Source organism: Pelodiscus sinensis, chromosome 1 (genome assembly GCF_049634645.1).
Source record: "Pelodiscus sinensis isolate JC-2024 chromosome 1, ASM4963464v1, whole genome shotgun sequence".
NCBI classification, from domain to species: domain Eukaryota; kingdom Metazoa; phylum Chordata; order Testudines; family Trionychidae; genus Pelodiscus; species Pelodiscus sinensis.
Genome location: NC_134711.1, coordinates 85,851,885 through 85,872,342, shown reverse-complemented (window position 1 = coordinate 85,872,342; position 20,458 = coordinate 85,851,885). Strand labels below are relative to the sequence as shown.

The 20,458-nt window shown below is 45.7% G+C and overlaps 1 protein-coding gene across 3 annotated transcripts; it reads right to left on the bottom strand.

Annotated features, from left to right (window-relative positions):
* Window positions 1-374: 374 nt before the first annotated feature.
* On the bottom strand, window positions 375-20,447 carry WBP11 (WW domain binding protein 11). 3 transcript variants are annotated; one of them, XM_075934584.1, is made up of 12 exons: window positions 20,153-20,447; window positions 17,068-17,181; window positions 16,325-16,356; window positions 13,123-13,216; window positions 12,378-12,574; window positions 10,811-10,944; window positions 9,424-9,623; window positions 7,482-7,670; window positions 6,448-6,549; window positions 5,390-5,701; window positions 2,643-2,825; window positions 375-1,504 (listed from the first exon to the last, which is right to left on the bottom strand). In XM_075934584.1, exons 2-12 carry the CDS (start codon window positions 17,129-17,131, stop codon window positions 1,086-1,088), a joined length of 1,926 nt encoding a protein of 641 aa, XP_075790699.1. In that variant the 5' UTR covers window positions 17,132-17,181; window positions 20,153-20,447; the 3' UTR covers window positions 375-1,085. The 3 variants fall into 3 exon arrangements, with proteins under 3 accessions (XP_075790699.1, XP_075790693.1, XP_075790709.1); XM_075934578.1 differs by having other exon boundaries at window positions 19,973-20,446; XM_075934594.1 differs by lacking the exon at window positions 20,153-20,447 and adding an exon at window positions 19,449-19,468.
* Window positions 20,448-20,458: the final 11 nt, after the last annotated feature.

Below are 20,458 nucleotides of genomic sequence, written 5' to 3'. Positions count from 1 at the left end.
CTCATCAGTCCCAGGAACATCCAGTGTAATTAAGTATTTTAGGCTTGAAGTAAGTTAAAGCTTTTCTGGCTTAAACAAGGAAGCTTGTTAACCATTATGAATTCCACATTTCTGGTCTCAAAATGAGATGTTCCACTAGCAGAAGTTGGTGGACAAAGAGGGATTATATACGATACAGCAAAGTACAAAAGCGGCAATAGATACAGTTTTAGTATATTTAAAAACTGCTTTGTGAAGTTGTGAGTACATGATTGTACTTAATTCAAAATCTAGCCAGGCTATTCTTTCATAAAATTAATGCAATAATCTCACCACAGGAGTTATGCAGAGTCTTTCCCCAGCTGCATTAATACAGATACCAGATTACAACAGGATACGAGTTTTAGTACATCAAACATTTATTTGTTTCAAGAGAGACACTGACATTTCCCCTGTGAGCAGGAAGCCATCACTTTGACTCTGGAGGGGACAGGGTGCAAAACTCTCATGAAGTATATGCAGCAAAAATACCTCCCTGACAGTCCCCTGCAGGAAGTGATTGATTAATCTCACTCCAACTAAAAACACAGTATTACAAAATATTTACAAAAAGACAACCAAAATGGAACATAAAAACTTAATGACTGGGTGTGTATATGAAATGTTGCCAACATATTTCCAGCACCTCAGGAGTTTATTTGGACTACCCAGAGCTGTCAGATGAAAAGATCCCAGTGGGAAGGCCAGACCCACTTGTCTTTCAGTACCAGTGTCCCACAATAGAAAAGCCAAGATAGGTTCCATCATAGTGTCACTTCTGGATTTTAGTCTCCGCCCACAAAGAGAACAGAAAGTGGCAATTCTGGCTCTGAAAGGACAATCCCCACCAGAATCTGTCTGCAATGGTCTCTAGTCTGTGCCTGTTGGTAAATTCAACTGTGGTTAGATGGAATATTCCAATCACACAACCCTCCTCCCCACACACTCAGCAGATGGAGCAAGAGGGTGGTCTCCTTCGATGACTGGGTCTGTTACAGGAAACAGAACTCCCACCACCTTACAGTAATTTGATTTGAGCTCAGAAGGTAGGAGGCCTGACTGGGATGTCACAGGAGCCCCTCCATTTCCTTCATGAAGGCTTCATACACATCATCCTTAGTCTGCACAGAGATAGGGGCAGAGGAGCCAACCTTCGGGGTTGCTTTGGTTAACTGGAGAGCTGGTTCATCATCATGTTTTCTCTGGGAGACAGCAGAAGCCCCCTTATTCTCACGTCGCACTCGCAGAGCAGTGGGCACAAAGCGGGTAATTTCTGCTTTGGGGTTGGTAATCTGTGGCTTGGCACTGATTGTGGCTGTGGCTTTCTTTTCAATGGTCGCTCCACTGGTGTCATCCGCCTTGGGGCGCTGGATCAGATTGGGTGGGGCACTCAGCACTCCTGGGTTTGGAATGGGAGCCGGCGGAAAGAGTCCTGGTGGAGGCACGAGAGGTGGCCGCAACATGCCTGGACGAGGAGGGGGGATACCTGTGGACAGGACAGAAAGTTTGAGGGAATTTTAACAGGGAGGTCCAATGCAAGAGGCAATCTAGAACAATTCTGTGACAGTACAGTAAAACTCCAATGGTCCAGCACTCCTGATGGTCCGGCACCATCAGGAACCCGAAAGTGCTCCGGGCAGCCGGACCATTGGAGTTGCTCTGCCCCCAGCTTCCCCAATTCAGCCGCTGCTGAAACTGACCAGCAGCTGACTCCAGGAAGCCCGGGGCAGAGCAGCTCTGCCTCAGGCTTCCTGGAGTCAGCCGCTGATCAGTATGAGCAGCGGCAGACTTGGGGACACCTGGGGTAGAGCAGCTGGGGTGCTGCCGGGTTGGTCCAATAGCACCGCTCCTCAGCGCTGTGGGACCAACCCAGCAGCCCCCCAGCTGCTTTGCCCCACGCGTCCTGATTCAGCCGCTGCTGAAACTGACCAGCAGCTGACTCCAGGAAGCCCGGGGCAGAGCAGCTGGGGGGCTGCCGGGTTGGTCCCACAGCGCCAAGGAGCAGCGCTGCCGGACCAACCCGGCAGCACCCCAGCTGCTCTGCCCCAGGCATCCCCAAGAGCAGCTTGGGTGCTGCCGGGTTGGTCTTGCCGCGCCAAGGGTTGACGCTACTGGACCAACCCGGCAGCACTCCAGCTGCTCTGCTGCAGGCATCCCCGATTCACCCGCTCCTGAAACTGACCAGCAGCAGCTGAATCAGGGATGCCTGGGGCAGAGCCGGACTATCGGAAGGGGGGGCTATGAGGGGTCTGTGGTGGCATCCCCCGCACCCCACCCCAGACTCCTCAGAGCCCCCCCTTCTGATAGTCCGGCATATCTGATAAACTGGCACCCCCTGGGTTCTAAAGGTGCCGGATTATCGGAAGTTTACTGTACAATGAAAACAAACATTGCCAAAATGGCAATTCAGACCTCCAGATACAAGTTTGCATAGAACAGCAGGGAATTAGTCATTGACGTTAAAGGGAAAGTAACAACTTCAAGACACCAGTGTAGTAGTATAGCCTAAATGTAGGCAATCAGGCACTGGAACGTAACAGTATACGTGGTATGGGGAAATAACTCAAGTACCAGTGGGAAGGTTTTAAATAAAATGCACAAAATAAGGAAGCAGAAAAATATACCTGGTGGTGCTGGAGGTGGCAAACGAGGTGGGGGTCCACGTGGAGGAGGGCCAGGTGGCAGTCCTGGAGGTGGGCCTGGTGGAGGACCAGGGGGCCGGCCAGGTGGAGGCCCTGGTGGTAAGAGTCGTGGTAAAGGCCCACGCAGCCCTGGTAGTCCTGGAGGTCTCAGGAATGGAGGAGCCCCTGAAAATAAGCACACACAACATAGGCAACTTAACTCAGGAGTCAAAAAAACACTGCATCACATAACAACAAGCAGCATCTGAGATTATGTGGAGTCGTCTCCAAGACGAGACGAACCTTCCAAATAATTCATCATCTAGTCTTATGGCATCTTAATCCTTTAGACAAAGGCTAAGTCGGTACTATGTGTACACTGCATGCATATAGATATTGACCCTTGCTCTAATGGAGGTAGTGAAAGTACAAATGGTAGCGTAACCACAGTAGCACGAGTAGCAAAGGCACAGTTCAGCCATGCCAAATACACATTCATCAGTTTCAGGCAGATTTGTACTCAGCATGACTCATCCCTCACTCCGCTACCTATATACCAATGCTACACTGTTTTCCACTTGCTCAAGGAGGGCTGGCACAAATACACACACATGAACAGGAGAATCACACCCCTACCTTACAGATTATGCAGAGCCCTAGATAATGTGGTGTCCTGGCTATTCAAGCCAAGTCATCCCTCTTTTTTCCACTAGGGATGTTGAAATAAATGTATTTTTATAAATGTGTAACCGCTGATAAAGAGGCAGCAATGCAGGGAAAGACAAGTGGCTACGTGGGAGCCAATGCTCATGGGGAGCCAGCTTTTCACTGTAGTATCACATTCCAGTTGTGTTAAAGTGTCCTTTCCTCTGTTGTGACAACATCACAATTTGCCCTTTATCCCCCAACATTTCTCCTATACAGGCAGTCCCCGGGTTACATACAAGATAGGGACTGTAGGTTTGTTCTTAAGTTGAATTTGTATATAAGTCAGAACTGGTACATATTGTACCCCAGGTGTCCCCGATTCAGCCGCTGCTGAAACTGACCAGCAGCAAGAAAAGCCTGGCCTGCTGGGGGGGGGGGGGGGGGGGGGGGGGGGGAGGGAGCACTAGCTGCGCCCCCCCCTCCCCTCCCCCAGCAGACCAGGGAGACGCGGGCAGCGCGGCTTTGCTCCGCGTCTCCCTGGTCTGCTGAGGGGGCACCCCCAGGAGACCAGGGAGATGCGGAGCAGCTTTTCTCGCCGCGGAGGACGCGGGCAGCGGGACCGCCACGGCACGTCTCGGCGGTCTGCTGGGGGGGTGCGGGTGTGCAGCTAGTGCGAGGTGAGTCACCCCGTTCGTAAGTAGGGATCCGACATAAGTTGGATCCATGTAACCCGGGGACTGCCTGTATAGTGTTTAATGAGATATGCAAGTGCTCAATATCACACCACATTCCCAAGACTGGAACTTCCTTTTCTGGAGAAATGTGTAGCTTTCTCCCAGTACCTGTCTGAGAGACTCTCTCCCCTACCACGTACTGCAGTGACATTTGAGAAAACAGTTAATGAGTCAACAGTGCCTACATTTAAAATCCTGACGTCCATATCTTCAGTTAAAAACCTTTCATTTTGGAATCTGCTTCCCCCACAATCCTGGCTGATGGCGGTTTCTATTTTTGTTTTGGGGAGGGTGTGGAAGCAGAACGGAGGAACATGTCTCATGTTTACTTATTAAAACCATGTTTGTTATTCATAGTGTGTATGCACATGAATAGCACTGGGCTCATTTTATATATTGTTCTAGATGTCCTAATGCTACCAAAGCCAATATTCTATTTAATTAAATTAAATGGTTCAGACAATGAGTTCGAGACTTTCACCTCTAGGCCAAGTACTGCAATCCAGTGCAGAGAGGTGGTCACCAAACCATTTTCCCCTGATCTATGTGAAATAAGTTGCTGTCTCCCTATGGTTCCTGGTGAGATAAGTACTAACACTGCAAAACCTCTATTAGAAAAGGCACAAATTGTCCATCTGACTCACTAGGGAGGCCTTCTTCTGAATAAGAATGGGATCAAATTTCCCTTTCCTAAGCAGGGTGGCTAAAAATCAAATAATAAAAAACAACAACAAAAATTGAAAGCTCTGCTTTTGAAAGTGAGATTGGAAAAAGATATGCAAATTTCTGCAGAATTTGCTTATCCTCTTTTGACACTCTAGCATAGTCTAGATGAGCCCAGAGACAGCAATGTAGGGGGGGCGAGGGGAAGGGCAGCAGCTCCCGCCATCCTCTTTGCTGCCTGATACAAAGGCAGCAGGAGGGGGGTGGGGGGTGAAATGTGTGTGGTCGACCGGATTAACCAATAAGCCCACGCTTATCTACACATTAACATCCCTATTAATGAGTATGAACCACTAAATTAATAAAAATGAAATTATCTAAAAAGTTACCCAAAGTATACCATCTAGAATGATGTAAAATGCTGAACTGTAAGTTAACATGTTTTAGTGATTAGATTTGCACTATTGTTAGAAGCAACATGTGAAGAATCAGTGGGAAACTTGATTTAAACCTGATTTGATTTTTTTGGTGATTTCAATTAATCCACCCTGTTCCTAAGTATGTTTCCCTCCCTGGTAAGGGTTAAAAACACATTAACTATGTAGCTAGCCTGGGAATAAATACTGATGGTCTGCAGGTTTGAGACTGGCACCTGATGACTTTCAGTAGAAGAAAGTTAATGTAAACAATAAGCTAAGTGTTCACCTGGTGGAGGACCAGGAGGAAGACCAGTAGGTGGTCCCGGAGGCCTCAGGGGAGGGGCAGGAGGTGGTCCCAGAGGGGGAAGTCCAGGCATGGGCGGTGCCTGTATCTGAGTTGGAGGAACAGGCTGTGGTGGTGGTTGCTGTTGCTGCTGCTGCTGAGATGGTGTAGTAGTTGATGACCCAGTATCTGTAAGAGACTCCTCCTTGTGTTGCTGCTGTGGTGTCTCTTCAGATTCAGAATCATCTTCATCCTCCTCTTCCTCTTCTTCTGAATATTCCTCCACTTCTCGGCCCTCCTCGGGGATTTCCTGACCTGAAGACAGAGAAGAATAATTTATGGTAATTTATAATCACCATAGAAAATCCTGAAATGGAGGATCATCTCTTCCCTCACAAAATGGTGATAGGGAGGAGGGGGAAAAAAAAAACCTAGCCTCATGTAGCTACTATAAGTATTAAAAAAAAAAAAAAAAAAAAAAAAAAAAAAGAGTACAGCTCTCATTTATAGCACTATCATGGATCACAGAACGGTGTACCATAACCTCTAAAATTATGGAGTGGTTAACAATTCCTTTGGGGTTGAAATTCCTCTCACAATTTGATGCTGCTACACGTTGGGGGATTTTAAGAGGAAAACTCAACCATTTGAAGCGTACAAGAATTTTAAAGAAAACCACTTTAAGAAGGTGATTTTGTATGACATAGAAGTGAAACAGCAGACACCTCTGAGCTGACAAATGCAATAAGGAAGGAAAAACAAGCTCATGTTTGGAGAAAGACATCCTAGTATTGATGAAGTTATGAGATTACCTTTATACATCTACAGAGACATCTTAATTCTGAAAGGGTTTAGAATATTGAGAACCAAGTTGCTTCAAGAGAGAAATTACTTAAAACCTGAGTTGCTGTTCAATTTCTCCCCATCTCTTCTCTTAAAAGCAGAAATGTTAACATTTCATTAATCCAAGTTACCTTCATTAAGGTTTAGAAATTAAGCAAGCAATTTTTTTAAATAAAGCTAAATATTCTGTATTCTAATTAAAGAATCTATGTTCTCACCTGCCATTCGCAGCATCATGGCCTGAAGTGGAGTCAGTTCCTTCATGTTCTTCTTCTTCTTCCGTGACTTCCCAGGCATGTCAGCAAACCGCACACTAAGTCCTGCATTGGTGGATGGGAGTGATCACATATATACATGAAAAGTTATCAAGTGATATGGATAGCAAATCAAATATCTTGAGACTCTTTTCAAAATAGAATGTTAACACTGGTGTTATTTGTCCCATTATAATTTGTTAACCTAAAATTCCAATCAGTTCCTGACTTCTACTCAAATAGTTGAACAGATGGTTGATGCTCGTTCAATGAGTGAAATAATCATGGTCTATGATTAGCAGGAAATTCAATTACATATCTTGTATAGTTCTTTTGAAAAGTCTCAAGTTATTAAAGTGTGGTTCTAATCTGACATAGAATTAAAAATTGCATTGTGGAGTTCCATGTTTCTCACTAAATGCTCCAGATTCAATGTGTATATATTTTAACGAGAGCGCTAAATTTGAATACAATTGTTCTAACCTCAGCCTGGGAGCTCAAATTCCAGGTAGAAGCTTTGATTCATTTATCAGCAGAATGAAAAATTCTGTAATAGAAACTTCAGTAATAATTTAAGGGCTTCAGGGGATAGCCGAATTAGTCTGTTACAGAAAAAACAACAAATGGTCTGGTAGCACTTTATAGACTAACAAAACATGTAGATGGTATTATGAGCTTTCGTGGGCACAGCCCACTTCTTCAGATGATCGGAGTTATGAGTAGGGGATATGAAAACTGGAAATAAATAAGAGAGGGGAAGAGAAAGGAAAGAGGAAGGGGGGCAGGAGGGAGGGTCGCAGAGAACAGGGCATCATTAAGTATCTGGAGAATGGGTAGTTAAACCTAAGCAGATATAGATCAAATTCAATAGATAGATTTAGTTAGTTAACCCAGAACAGAATTCAGTTTGTTCTCCTTTCAGCTTCATGTCTAGAGAATGAACAGAAAGAACTGTCACTTTTCAGGTTATACTGAAATGGAGCTCCCCCCACACACACCTGATTTCTTGTCTTCACCACCCTCCCTTTCATTGTCATGATGCAGGAAGTCATCAGCTTCGCTGTCTGCATCTGATCTGTCACTATCACTGTCATCACTACTGTCATCATGCCTGTCTTGATCCATATCCTCAGGATACCCTTCATCTTCACTGGTACTGGAGGCATCATCATCATGCCCTCGCAGACCTGAGAAGAAGAAAGCAGAGCATCAGGAACCAAAGCATGGAAGAATGAGAATATACATCTTAGGTTTATATCTATATAGTTAGAGAACCCCCATGCCCAACAAACTCCATTCTAGCGAGGAACAGACATTCACTGTCTAGCATTTATCCTTTTCAGATCCCCCATCACATGGAGGGTTAATCAGCTCTATCGCTGACAGCGATATGAAATTACTGTCTTCTAAGAATGGGGAGAGAGAAACAAAAGAAAGGTAAACTCTAGGAGAGAGGTGAAGGTTCTTTAGTTATTAATTCAATCAGCTATCACCCATTGCTTGTCTTTTGGCTACTAAACAATGTCTGCACTCTAAAATTCAATGAGTTTGTCTCTACCTTTTCATTTCTACCTATCTCTGGTCACCTGACTTTGTGCCTTTTTTAATCCTGCAAATCTTAATGTTATGTCTACACAGAACTTCAACAACATGCATAAGCTGATAAACTTAGCGTCACCATACAATATATGTAGATTCTGCAGGAATTAAATGAAATTTGAGGGTCTAATTAGTTTCACTTCTGGGCTACTAATTCTACAGGTGCTAATGGGAAATACTTTGGATAGAAATGGAAGCATGCCCAACTTTTCTGCTTGATGCCAATTAAGGAAGATTTTAAAATGCAAGTCCCACAATCTTGCGTCCATCAACTCTGGCATTAAACTATGCAGCATACTAGCACCGAAGGAATACAGGACAATAATCTTTTAAATGAAGACAAGTCTTGGGGGCAGCTGTATTAGTCTGTATCTGCAAAAACAAAAAGGAGTCCTTAAAGATTAACAGATTTATTTGGTCATAAGTTTTTGTGGGTAAAAATCACTTCGCTAGATATATACATGAAAACCCATGAACATTTATGCCCAGATAAATCTGTTAGAGTACATATACACTGCACCGCTATTTTGGGATATTTCCAGTATCCTGAAATAGCTATTCCGTGTCTTTTGAACAAGCCCGTTATTTTTAGCTATAACGGGCTCTCTATCCCAACATCCCTATAAACCTCATTCCACAAGGATTAAGGGATATTTCAGAATAGCACTTTATTTCAAAATTTGGCGCTAAATTACAAAATAAACTATTTGAAATTAACTTGAAATAAACTACGCAAATTTGCGTAATGCAAATTGCATATCTTATTTCGACCTAAGGGTGCAGTGTTGATGCACCCTTAGTCTTTAAGATGCCACAGGACTCCTCGGTTAACAGGGCACACATCCGAGACACAAGACTTTTGCTCACAGAAGTCTGAAATGAAAAGTTATTCCTCTCCCAGAAGGATCATTTTTTCAGATCACTGTCTCATCAAATGATGGATTTTTCTACCATTTCCCTTTTGAAATGATTCTCTGATCTATGAGATTTAACTATTAGCAGCAAAGGCTTATTGATACCCAGTCTCATTTTCCTCCTTTATTGGATTTCATTCCATTTCTCTTAGGTGTAACAATCTAGATAGTCTCAACACCTAAGAACCTTTCAAACATATGCAAATTTATCTGATTTCAGTTAACTACATAGCTTAGCCAAATGGTATTTCATTCTTTCATACAGTAAGAAAAATCTCTGTGAGCCTATAGAAGCCAGTCTCAGATAATACAACACTGCACTTTCCCTCCAAAGAGCAATACCAATGGAAGAACAGGGAGAAGTTAAGGTACATCTCCAGTACAAGGATTACATGAGAACTGGGGGAAAGGAGGAGCAGCTTTTTACCTATGTCTGGACTGTAAGAAATCTCTTCCTCTCGCCTCCAAGGGGTCATCTCTAAAGTGAAGCCCACTTTACGGCCATACATCTGTAAGACTTGAGGCGGGGGAGGTCCTGGAGGTGGCCCAGGGGGCTTCCGACCTGGGGGTAAACGTGGCACGCCAAGCCCAAGAGGTGGAAGTACAGAAATGGGCCGGACTGGAGGGCTGGAAATGAAAAAAAGAAAAAAAAAAAAAAGATACTGAAGATGATCATGAGAAACTGGGACAGGTTTTCATGTTTATCTTCACAGCAACCATTAGACAATGATCTATCTGTCCATGTCTTAAGCATAATAAAAATACATTAAATGTTTAAAAAAAAATACCTAGTACAATATGGTCCTTGCCAAAATTGTTTATGAATTGGCTCAAAAAGAGGTAAAAAATTATATGAGAGAGGACTTGAGACACTGATGATGAATATTAGAGATAAGAAAGCTTTAGGGAAGAGGTAAACGTAAAGACAGACAAAAGGAAGAGATAAGGATAAGTGGGAACTGATGCAAATATTGGGGACAAAAAATGGGAAAAAACCCATGAAACCAACAAAAATAAAAGGATGCTGAGCAATCAGTAAGATAAAGCAAGAAATAAGAGGCAGAGGCCAGATTAAGAGGTGAAATAAAACCTTAAATTTAATGCAGCAGCAGATAAGCAGCCTATAAAAGAATATAAGGCAAAAAGCGTAAAATAGTGAGAACACTGGGGGCACGTCTAGACTACATCCCCCTTTCGAAAAACCCTTTTTTGCAAGAACGCGTGGCTGCCATTATGCAAACGAAGTGCGGGAAATTCAAATCCTAGCTTCATTTGCAATTTCAATCTGCCTAATTTACATCCCTCTTTTGAAAGTGAAACCGCCATCTAGACACGGTTCTGCTAAAAAAAAACAAAAAAACAAAAAAAACCCCACACATTTTTCAAAATATCTGATAGTACAGGATCTTTCAAAAAAAGGGGTTCCCCCCCCGAAAGAACACGCGGCTGCCATTATGCAAATGAAGCGTGAGAAATTCAAATCCCAGCTTCATTTGCAATTTCAATCTGTCTAATTTACATCCCTCTTTCAAAAGGGAGGATGTAGTATAGACATTCCCGGAGGAAGAGAACTCTAGCAATGGGGCTTAAGGCAAACAAACTGGTGTGCAAAAGGAGCTAAGCAGGAATATTAGGGACATTTATCTTTCATATCGACTCTGATGACCAAAGCACAAAGGTTTTAACAGCAAAGACAGATGGGGAGGTCACTTCCAACTCCCATCTCCCAAATATCACTTCTAGAAACAGCCCCTTCCACCATTCTGCAACGAGTGTTCAGCATTTAACAACCCTCCAGGACACTCCACTCTTACCCATAGGCTGATGTCTTCTTGAGGATAGAAGGTGGTTGAGCCCCAGGTAGGGGGATGTCCTGTATCAGGATGTTGGAGGGGGCATGAGGCATGTCTGGCAAGGGTATACTCTCCACCTCAACATGCTGCGCATTCTGGAAGAAATGCAATCAAAAGGCAGGTTAATCTCTCAGTAGGTAGAGGGAAAAGCATCGTATATACACTCCTCACTTTATAGATTATAGAGGTAAGGTGTCAGTTCCTTCCCCCTCATAAAAATGGTTATTCATTAAAGATGTCTGTACAGCTGGTATGGTACACTTTGTGTTAGACATTTGGAGAAACAGATTGTAAGTATACAATAATTAAGGCTTCTTTTGTCAAAGGTGACACAGAGCTCAACTAATATACAACATTTCCCCATTCAAATAATCAAATCTGATCAAGCCTACGTTCCTGGTAAGATACTTAGTCCTAGTCTACACTACAGCTTAAGTTGACCTAACTATGCTGTGTCAGTTTAGACATTGCCTTCCTTACATGGTTGTTGGCTGTCATTGACAAGGAAGTTCCCCCTGCTCTCAGCCCAGCTGCTTGCTCGCTCGCTGCATGGGCTTCCTGCTTAGGCCTGGGCAGCTCCTAGGGTCCTGGCTTTCAGCTTCCAGCTGAGCTGCTACCTAGGCTCCCAGCTGGGCTGCTCCTGAGGTCTTAACTACCCACTCAGAGGCCAAAAGGCTACCCTGCTACCAGCAGGGAGCTGAAATCCAGAGCTTGCCAGGCTTCTAACAGGAAGTGGAGAACCAGGGAAGACAAAAATGGAACATGTGGGGAGCCTGTGGGGCAGCCAGACTCCCAGTAGGGAGCTGCAAGACGAACACAGAGCCTGGGATTTCAGCTCCCCATACTGCTCCTTTTATTGGTGAAGACAATCCTGTTGCAGAAATATCCCACTGACTGAAGGAGGTTAATGTGGTCATGACCCACTGTGTGGCTCTACATCAACCTAATATAGGTCAACTTTAAGTTTTAATATTAACATTCCCTTAGCTTCCAAACCAAGAACACCATGCCCTTGCAGAACATCTAAGAAGCACATTACAGTTGACTGGGACAGAGCTTAGGGACTCAGATACTGCGGCAAAACCACAGAAACACTTATAAATAAATGCTGAGAGCCAGCCTCATTACATGCACACAGACTGAAGCAGGTTATAAAACAAAATCAGCTTTATTCATGTTACAAAAGACATCTCACAAACCGGGATATGCAAAAATAATGAGGGCTTCCATTCCATTTTAAAATCATCCTTCCTTGTAACCCTCCGAGAAATAAAGTCTAGTACATTAAAGGACAACAAAGACATGCTAATGGAACATGCTGCCCCTGTTAAAGTACTACAACTGAAGAGGTAGCCAACATGATTCATTTGCCACTTGGTAAAAATATTCAATATGGCAGGGACTCAGAACCACATACAGAATACACCAGTCTCTTCTCGAGTTCTTTTCCTTTGCAATGGCTCTGCTTACATAAAGTACGATTACCACCATAGCAATGAACACGTTTACATGAGAGGAACAACGTTACCTTGACAGCATCGAAGTATTGGCTGAGCTGCGATCTCTTCTGCTCATACTCCACTTCAAGCTTGCGCAGTTCTTTATAGATGTCAGGGTTCTCCTTCTCATAGAGCCGCAAGATACGCTCGAAAGTCTCACGCAGCTTTTTACGCTTGTCCTTTAGCACCTTCTCATTCAGTTGTGGCTGCTGTACTGGGTTAAATTCTGATTTGGAAGAACAGAACCAGGGCAACAAATAAAACTCCAAAAAAGAAATTATCAGGAAGACTTACAAAAGAAACCATGACCACCCCGCTGCATATACTGCACAGGCTCAATACAGCAATCTCTGGAAACAATGACAGTGACTATCAGAACCAGCTTTCTATAAGGTCTCTGGAGCCTTAAGGAGATTGTCTCCTTTACCCAACCCCTTTTACCCAGCCATTAGAGAGACAATAGGCATTGCTCCTATCCTTTTGCCTTCCATAGGAACATCCAGTCATCCACAATTCTCCAAAATCCAATTGCCTTGAAAAAGGTCCCCACATCTTACCTTTCTAAGAGCCCTTTACCCAGCTTCTTTCTCCAATTCTTCCAACAAGTAAAACCCAGTATTTGGCAAAGTTTCTGCAGTTTCAATCCACACAGTCCCTCCATTAACCCATAAATCTATTTTGTCCCATCTCTCAATTCTCACCTCCCATTTTATCTGATCCTTCCATCTCTCTTCTTACCCTAAACTCATGTCCCTCCAGATGGCATCTACTCACCCATCTCATCTAATTTTTCCATGTCCCGAATGATCTGTTTGGGATCTTTCATCTTAAGTACAGCTGCTCGTACCATCATCCGCTGCTTCTTGTTCTGAGAAGGTCAAAGAATAAAGAATCAGGAAGAGTGTTGTTCTAGGATAAATGGGGGAGTAGATATCTATAATATCACATTTCTCTTTATAATTCAGGTTTCCAGGACTTCTAAACATGCTAAAAGAACTTCCTTAGGAAAGAGAAATAAATTCATCCATTCATTTCAAAGTACTTTACAAATGTTCTTCACTCCACACCACCTAGTAAGATCCATTTCAAAAGACATGGCTCTTAACCTTTCCAGACTACTGTACCCTTTCAGGAATCGTATTTGTCTTGCATACCTCCAAGCTTCACCTCACTCAAAAACTACTTGCCCAGAAAAATCAGATACAAAAATGTAAGTGTGACAGCATGCTATTACTGAAAAATTGCTTACTTTCTCATTTTTACCATATTAAAAATAAACTGGAATATAAATATTGTACTTACACTTCAGTGTATAATATACAAAGCAGTATAAACAAGTAATTGTCATGAAATTTTAGTTTGTACTGATTTTGTAGTGCATTTATGTAGTCTATTGTAAAACTAATCAATCAGCTAAATGAGTTGTGTCACCTGAAAGACCTCTGTGTATCTCCAGTTGAAAACAGGGATGTAAAAAGTTGTTTAAAAATGTAATCACATAACTGCTAAAAATCCTATACAGGCAGTCCCCAGGTTACATACAAGATAGGGACTGTAGATTTGTTCTTAAGTTGAATTTGTATGCAAGTCGGAACTGGTGCTTATTGTAGGGGAAACTCTAGCCAAACATTTCTCCAGAGCTCAGTTTTATTCTCCCACACCTCACTTCCCTCAGTCCTTTATTCTCAAGCTGAGGTGTCTACTGAGAAAAGCCGCTCTGCGTCTCCCTGGTCTGCTGGGGGGAAGCAGCTAGTGTGGGGTTGCCTCACCCCGTTTGTAAGTAGGGATCCGATGTAAGTCGGATCCATGTAACCCGGGGACTGCCTGTATATAAGCTTTACACACTGCAGAGGCTGCAGCAAAGCTGGCTCCCTGGGACCCAGCGAGTAACTGTAATGGAAGCCAATATGCTGATGCTTATCAGTTAACCATTTAGATCAAGGCTATTCAACATGTGGCCTGCGGCCCATTTGTTTGCAGCCCACAGAACGCAAGGCTCAACATGTGGCCTGTAGGTGGGATCCTTTGAACATGGCCTCCACTGGGAACATGCTCCACAATGGCAAGTCAATATAATGGGCTTCTGTTGAGATGAGTTTTAGTAGTTACATTCCTGGACTGTCATTGCTCACTAAAAGTGCTGTCATATGGGTGGAAACTGGGTCAATATTGCATTTTATTAATATCAGCAGAACTGACTTAAATGAGGCCTGTGTGTTGTGTAGTCTTGCCTTAATCTTTGTATTCATGCCCGTCAATGTGAAAGAAGCTATTTGCGCGCGCACACACACACACACACACACACACGGCTCAATAAATGCACTCGCCCGCTCGCCCTTGGCAAGTAGATTTTTCCAGCTGGCGAGTGCAGGGGTGGACTGGCCCGGTGGGCCGTTGTGACGGGCTGGCTAAAGCCCGCACTATGGGCGGCCTGGCCCCATCCAATCCGCCGGCCGGCAGAGGAGCACAGCACTGCTGGGAAGGGAAAAGTGGGGAGATTCTTCCCACCGGGCTGCCTGCGTGTAGCTCCGGCGCGAGGAGGCAGGGTGGGATGCCAGGCAGGGTGGGATGCCAGGGATGGTGTGACCTGGCCCCGCTGATTTTAAAGGGCCACGGCAGCTCGGCTCTAGCCACGTGTCCCTGGGAGCTGGCTGCGGCGCGCAGCACACCCAGGGCCTCCCCCACCAGCTCCAGTCCTGCCACAGCCCCACTTTGTCTCCGTGCCACCCATTCCCCATGCCTCCCCTTCACCCCAGACCCGCTGCTCTCCCTCTTCCCTGCGACCCTTTGGCTCTGCGCCGCCCTTACACCCCGCACCCTGCTCCCCCCGATCCCTGCCCCCGCCCAGCTCTGTGCTGCCCATTCCCTGCACTGCCCTAGATCCTGATCCCTCCGTCCCTCCTGTTCCCCGCATCCCATTCTCCGTGCCTCCACCGCACCCCCGCACTCCCCGATCCCTGCCCCCCCCAGCTCTGTGCTGCCCATTCCCTGCACTGCCTCTAGACCCCGATCCCTCTGTCCCTCCCGTTCCCCGCGTCCCATTCCCCGTGCCTCCACCCCACCTTGCTACCCCCATTCCCTGCATCCCTCTGACTCTGTGCCTTCCATTCCCTGCGCCACCCCCGTACTCCCTCACTGTTCTCTGCACCCCTCTGGCTCTGTGCTGTCCCTGCACACTGCTCCCCCTGTGAGTTGGGAGTGAAGGGTGCTGGCCCATAGCGAGGGGATGGACAGGGCAGGGAAAAGGCTGCTGTGACCCAGCAGCGAGTGAAAGGAGGAGTTCACTTGAAGCACCTTTGCCTTTATGGAAAAAAAACGAATGAAAATGCTATTTGTTATTTATAAGGCTAAAATGCCCACACACACACACACACACACACACACACACACACAATATGCAACTATACTTAAGTTGCAGCGCTCTGCATGTGCTGTATCATTGTGGCCCCTGGAGCTTCCAAAGTTCAGTAGCTCTGATTTAGATGGTTACACTCTTACATCCCTAGTTGAAAACCACCAAGTTATAGTACTTCGGGGTAATCTATGTACACCGTTTCCTGGCACTGCCATTTGTTGTAACACTGCAGTCTTTTTTCTCCTTGTGTTTAAAAATGTTTCTTGATGATCCCCAGTTATTTTGGAAAAGACCCACGCAAACAAGGGAACACAAGAAGTGCTATCAAATGCACAAAGTAAATGGGAGGAAAAAAAAGTGTGGGTTTTTTCCCCTTCAATTTTAGGCATTACAAGTTGAAGTTGCAGATTAACAAAATTCAGACAAATGTGATTTAACTTGACATTTCTTTAAATTATGTGGTCAGACAATATTTTCCACAGTATAGAACATGGATCCTGAGGCGCCAACCAGAAAGTCTGGATTCTACCCACGGTCTGAAGCCCGTAACAGTTAGGAATGTGATGCATATTGGAAGGCTATGTATTAATCAAGTGCTCTTAGGGATAGTAAGTATCTTACCTTCTTCAGCTCCCTCTTCCGGGCCTCCTTTCCTGCACAGGAGAGAAAAAACTAATTTAAAAAGAAGCAAATATAGTCATGACTCTTTTCCCTTATGACTCCTACTGGAGTTCTGTTTAATAGCTTGTGATTTGAAAGCCAATTCTACTCACTTTCACTTTAAGTCTCAGACATTTGATTAGAAACAATCATATTTTATACCCGTTATAGAAAAAGGAACGGGGCAGCTGGTCATATTGGCAATATCACCGCTCCAAAAGGAGATTTTTTTTTTTATATATACATATATATACATATACATATATACATATATATACACACACACACACACACATATACATACACACACACACACACACATACAATTAATGCAACAAAATTGGAGTAGGAAGTCTTTTTGAAACAAAACAAACAATTAACACCCTAGAAACTGAAATATTCTGTGTACACAAGACAAAACATGATTTTTTTAGAACCTGCATTGTGGACAAAACATTGCTATTCACAATCTGCAGAATTATTTGACGATGAGTTGGTCTTTTTGCTTGTTCCTACATGCTTACCTGACCATCAGAATCTTAGTAATTATACTAATGCAGAAGAAATAGCCGTGGGTAGTTATTTTCTTCTCTAAACTACACAATGCTTATGGAATCTGACCTGACTCCCAGTCAGCTCTCACTCCCATCTTTATCTCAGATGAATTAAACATGCTTACATCAAGAAATTGAGTGAATACTTACGGGCCTGATCTGTAGGATTCATGAACTTCCCACTCTTGGTGGAGGATGTTGATCTCCGCCCCATTTTGACCAATTTTTTTTGACTGCTTCAATAAAATGGGGGGAAAAAAGCACCTGAAAAAAAAGCCATGCCCACATTAGTGTTTGTTTTCTGAGAAATTTAAATGTCTATCACCTCCCTAAATCTCAGCTCTCAAAAACATGCAAAATGCCACTGCAGACTCAGGCAAATATACAAAGCTGGACAACCACTTGCCAGGGATGGGCAACCACAAATAGTGGGTGGATCACTTGAGTGGCAGCGGGCTGCAGCAGCCTGCGGCTCTCTAGGGTTCCACCTGCACCCCCTCCCCACCATACTCTCCCTCCCCCAAAGCTGATTTATGGTATTCCAGCTCTGGGAAGGAAGAGGAGAAGTGAGGACAGAGCGCAAATCAGGTGATTTGCAACTCCTCCAAAAGTGCTGGGAGGAAGGGGAGAGGCATAGGAAGTGCATGGCTCTGGTGCCCCAGTGCAAAAGAGTCACTTGGGTGAAGGGGATAGTCAGAGAGTCCACAGGGCACAGGTGGGGCCCCAGTGGGCAGCAGGTTGCCCACCCCTGCTTTATGTCATCTAATCCAGTGGTCCCCAACGCAGTGCTTGTGGGTGCCATGGTGCCTGCCAGGGCATTTATGTGCGCACGCCTAGTGACCAGGGCTGGCCCGAGCCATTCTTGCACCCCAGGTGCCCGGCGCATGCGCGGCCCCCACCCTGGGCTCACAGCACATGCACAGCGCCACCCCCAGGCACCCGGCAGCCCCAAAAGGTTGGGGACCACTGATCTAATCTCTCTATTTCAGGAACTCCCTGAAACACTCCCAACCTCATGCCAGAATCTCCAAATGCCCTCAAATCCTTCCACCAAATGGTCCCCTTTTCTCTCCCTCACAGGGCCTCAGTGTGATCTCCCATTTCACCCCCATTACAGGGGCCCTCTAATATATCCCATTATTTCTCTCTCACACACACACACACACACACACACGGTTCCCCCTTCTCTTCTACTGGGCTGCATGCCATGGCTCTGTGCCCCCAACTCTCCCACATTTCTTCTTCTGTACAAGAGAAAAGCAATTCAGGATGTCAATGTTAAACTCTACTGGGAGGATGAGCAGAGAAGAAACGGGGTATTGTTATGTTGCAAGGTGTTAGTATTGTTGGTGAGTTACTGGATCTATAAACAACTATAGCATACAGAGCTGTGGGCATGTCCACTAAACGGATGGCAGAAGATCTGCACGTCCTAGGGATGTTAGCTATTGGTTAATTGACTAGTCAACTAACCACATGAATTCTTAGGGGTTAGTCAACTACTCTGTACTCCCTGGGTACAGGGCTGACAGCCAGTGCAATCCAACCCCATTCCCAGGGAGCCCCCAGCCACCCTGCACTACTGCCTCCAAGAGTAGTGTTGGGTGCCAGGCAGGAGCCGGTACACAAGGGGAGCCAGTTTGAAATCCAGCTCCCCTCACAACTCCCCTGTGATATAGAGGCAGCAGCATGGGATGGTAGCAATCCCTGTCCATGGGGATCCAAGCTCCCTGCAGACAGAGGCTGCTATGGGGAAGTGGGAAGGCTACCCTAAAGCAGCCTCTGTCCACAGCCAGCACTGGCACTGCTGCAGGCAGAGGCTGCTTCATGGAAGCTTCCCCTCCCCTGACTCCCACCGCCTATGGTGGGAGGGAGGGCGCTTTTAAGGTGGCTTTTAAGCCATCTCCCCCCAGCACCAACTCCTGCTTCCCCAGAGTCAGCAAGGGGGGAATGCAAGTAGTCGACTAGATTAACCAATCGGTTAATCAACTAGTTGGCTACTGGTTCACATCCCTAGCATGTTCCCCATTCTCCCGTCTCAATTTCCTCAAAACAAATAGTTTTTCTATCCACTGACACCAAGAACATTACCTGAAATTTTGGAATTGTTTCAATCCAGTATTCAAAAGTTATTGATTCCAATAAACAACCATTCAAAAAGAGAAATGACATCAAGTTGAATTTAAGGTTGCACAAGCCTGATCAGAAGCTCTTTGGGCCTGTTGCAGACTCTCACATATACCTCTCTGTATACTGTTCCTACACATCCAATACCGATCATCTCTCTCACAGAGATATCTTTATGTGAGGAGTCTCAAAAATGCATTGCTCAACACCTGGATTTAGAATTATTCCTTCATAAATTGTAAGTCTAATACAAAGTGTGAAGAAGTGTCACCACACTAATCTTTCCTCTCTTTGTGCTCTAATTTAATTACCTGCCGCTAGCATATTTTAATATCTAAACTTTGTATCTTGTGTGTTATGAAACATTATTTGCCAGATGATTATTAAAATAATCATATGATTACCTTTAAAATACTAAGCAGTGCACTAATGTGGTATTAAATGCCCTCAGTCTGTGAGCAGGACTGGACCTTTACACAAGAGGTGGAAATGATTATGGTCAATACTGTTTAATCCAACATTTGCAAAATCCTTTTATCTGCACTGTCTAGCTAGAGAGCATCACTGTGTTTGCAACTAAAGCGGTATAGATTTTGCATTCACTGATAAAATAAGAGATCTCTTATGGATTGCTAAGGCAGCACGAGTTTGATTTGTGTCACGGTTATTTTCTCGAAGCAAGAACGCTCCGGGACAGGGAGTTAGCAAAGTTCTACTTCTCACCTACGGGCGCGAGAAACTCACGTCTCTAAAACTCATGTCGCCTTCCCACCATCCCGCTTGGAGGGCACCAGCCCTTCGCGCCACCAACCTGTTCGCAGCCTTAACTGCGCCGCGAGCCCCCCCCCCGTACAGACACCAGCTCTGCGGGGCAGGAGCCCGAGCCCACGAGGGGCCCGCCCCGCCCCAGAGGCGGCTGCGAACAAACCTTCGCTCTGCTGACGCCTCCAACTGGCCCGCACCGCGGCGCCGACCACCAGCCCGGCCCGCGTGCGCCGGCTGGCGGGGGAGGGGGACAGGCGAGGCCTTGGGGCCCGGAAGGCCCCTCCTGCCCGGCAGCTCCGCGGGACCCCCCCTGCCGGGCCCTGGGCTGCTCCGCTCCGCGTACCGGGCCGGGGGCGCGAAGCAGCCTCCCGCCTCTCTCCCTTCTGAAGGGCTGGGGCCGAGCAGCCTCGTGCCTCGCGCCTCGCTGCGGGGCGGCTGCTTCTAGGCTGGGCCCCCGGCTCCTCGCCTCCTAGGCCCCGCCGCCATCTTCAATGGGCCCAGGCGGGACGCGCGCCGCCGGCCATCACGTCACTTCCGCCCCGAACCGCCGGCCGGGCGCGAGCGCCTCAGCGAGACGACGGAAATCGGCAGCCAGAGCGTCGCCCGCCTCAGGCCGCTCCATCAGAGACAGGCGCCAGCGTGCGGCGGT